Below are 2500 nucleotides of genomic sequence, written 5' to 3' on the forward strand. Positions count from 1 at the left end.
TGGGACTCGAACCCAGGACCTTCCGATTCGAAGACGATTGCATACCACTAGACCACATGGGCGCACAGTTAGACACGATGTATCCCCTTTTATTCTCACCTATAACGGTAATCATCCAGACCATGAGAAAGGAGAAGACAGACAGCCACACCAATGACATGATGAACGTAATCCAGAACCATCGCCTCAATCGTGGCTTTCGACAGTCAGGCATGGTAACGTAGAGGATCACATTGACGGGAATGGACAACACCCACAAAACACGTGATATACACCCTCTAGGAACGTCCCACACCGATTCGTCTTTGTCTTCGTCCAGACGAGGATGGGCCTCTGAAATATGGAGAGAATTTGAGATCAACTATTATCAACAAATTTGACATAGGCGAATACAAATATTGAAATTGAATATAAAATGGAATGCAAAAAAAGGCACAGAGATTAACATTGCATGTATCAAGAGACAAGATAAATACCCTTACCAACGGATGCTTATTTGCAGGTCTGATAACCCAAATGGTCACGCGCTCATTGTTGTATTGGAAATACCCTCAAACCAATGTAGAATATTGTCCATTATAACAATGTTAAATCAAGCCCATAAGTGTGTTGGGTAATCAGAACTGCTATTAAGTGCGCATTGGCCCTAACAAATTCAATGCTATATGTAGTCACTGCTGTATACTGACTAAATATGTTGTTTTTTTTTTTAAATGGAGGTAGTCGCATTCTACTTGTGCGGTTATGTGGTCTAGAGGTAAGACCCTCGCTTTCGGACCGGAAGGTCCTGAGTTCCAGCTTCGCTCGGTGCATAGTTGAGTAGGCTCTTTACTCACATTCTCTCATCGTAATCAGGTGTAAAATGAGTACAGCGTTGTCCTGTCGAAAAATAAATGCAATATCGCCTAACAGGAGTCATGTCCCGTTCTGCATGTTGGCCAGGGACCCTTTTTAAGGCGCTTTGAGCACGTTTTGTGGATATTGCGCAATATAAAAGCTCAAGTATTTAAACATTTAGTATGGATTACTTAACATGAACATAACTTGTCAAAAATCCTTAAATCTGCTGAGACTTTATTGCAGTCTCGTGTTAGGAATCATTAAAAAGTTGAAGATCATAGCAAATAGTCAATATCTAACGTGAAATGATTCTCACTAAATTAAAGATTAGTTAATTTTTCAGAGTTCGTCAGGTATGAATAAGTAAAAGATTGTAATCTATAAAGGCATTTTAAAAATTCATAATTTTAGATTGATTGTGAAGGTCAGCTTTTCATTTAAAAAGTTATATCAATGACAATGTATTTCTTATCCCTTAAATCATTCTAGTAAATACTCTATATTTTGACAAATACAAGTCATTTCTGTAAAATGCAGTTTAAACAAAATCAAAATCCGTGGGTATCTACGATTAAAGTGAATAGATGATAAACAAACGAATTAAACGAATCTAGTTCATCTTTTTCTCTGATTTAATGTGTAAATATCAAAGTTGAGTGCAGTCACTAGAGCAGATCAAAATTTGAAAGTGGGTGTATCATAGTGCCATACAAAAGCTGAAAGAAAAATGGTATATAAAAATCAGCCTAGAGTGATAAAGGCTGGCTCACGGACCAAGATCGATCCCGAGTGCAGTCAATATTTTTTTCTGACCCCCTGTCCACTCAGCAGTGATTGGGTAGCTGGGTCTGTTAGATCTGGCGGAGAGTACTTTGCGATAGACTAGCGTCCTATCCAAAGGGTAGCAAGTAATTTCTATTGTCCGGTTCACGCTATAGAAACCGGGATAAACTCTGGCTCCAATGGGCTCTGAAAGGACGACTTATTTTTATATTTTGGGATTAATTCCCCCCCCCCCCCACCCCTACTTTTCTGTATGCTTTGTCGGACACTGTGTCGTACCGTAGCCTTTGTAAACTCGTAGTCTGACACTGACCAAACTATTACGTCACTACTTGGTCTGGCCTTGTAATTTTGAGGTATTTTATTTTGGTCAATGCCAGGCTATGAGTTTACGAAGACAGCGATCTGCGACATGAATTTTATCCTTAAAAAAAAGATTCAACTAATTTTATTGTTAATAAAATGCTGTCTTGAATGGTCGAAGTGTGTGTGATTTGAAGCTTGATGAAATACATTTGATTGACATAAAGTAATATAGGATTGGATAAAATATAATCTGTATAATATAGGGTTAGATGTTATGATATACATATTAATATTACAGACCAAGTCTTTTAAACCAATAGGTAAATAACATTCCAAACACAGCCCGTATGAAATGAAACAACAAAACAAAATGTCGACACGAGTCTGAAAGAATAAGGGAAATCTAATATATATATATATATATATATATATATATATATATATATATATATATATATATATATATATATATAAGGTTAACATTAATATAGTATGGCTCAATATAATCCAACATGCCATATAAAGTATAATATAGTTTAAGAAGTGCACATTAAGCCGGGTAATAATTTGA

The 2500-nt window shown here is 36.4% G+C and overlaps 1 protein-coding gene across 5 annotated transcripts in view; it reads right to left on the reverse strand.

Annotated features, from left to right (window-relative positions):
• The window catches only part of LOC144965881 (sodium/potassium/calcium exchanger 5-like), a 127331-nt gene that overhangs the window by 5303 nt on the left and 119528 nt on the right, over nucleotides 1-2500 (reverse strand). For all 5 annotated transcript variants that reach the window (XM_078901702.1, XM_078901703.1, XM_078901700.1 and 2 more), the window contains one exon: nucleotides 100-333. In XM_078901702.1, the coding sequence (XP_078757828.1) occupies nucleotides 100-333 (234 nt within the window). The remainder of the gene's footprint in view (nucleotides 1-99; nucleotides 334-2500) is intronic.

The sequence above is a fragment of the Berghia stephanieae genome, chromosome 2 (genome assembly GCF_034508935.2).
Source record: "Berghia stephanieae isolate SIO BIC M18660-M18661 chromosome 2, UCSD_Bste_1.3, whole genome shotgun sequence".
NCBI lineage: Eukaryota > Metazoa > Mollusca > Gastropoda > Nudibranchia > Aeolidiidae > Berghia > Berghia stephanieae.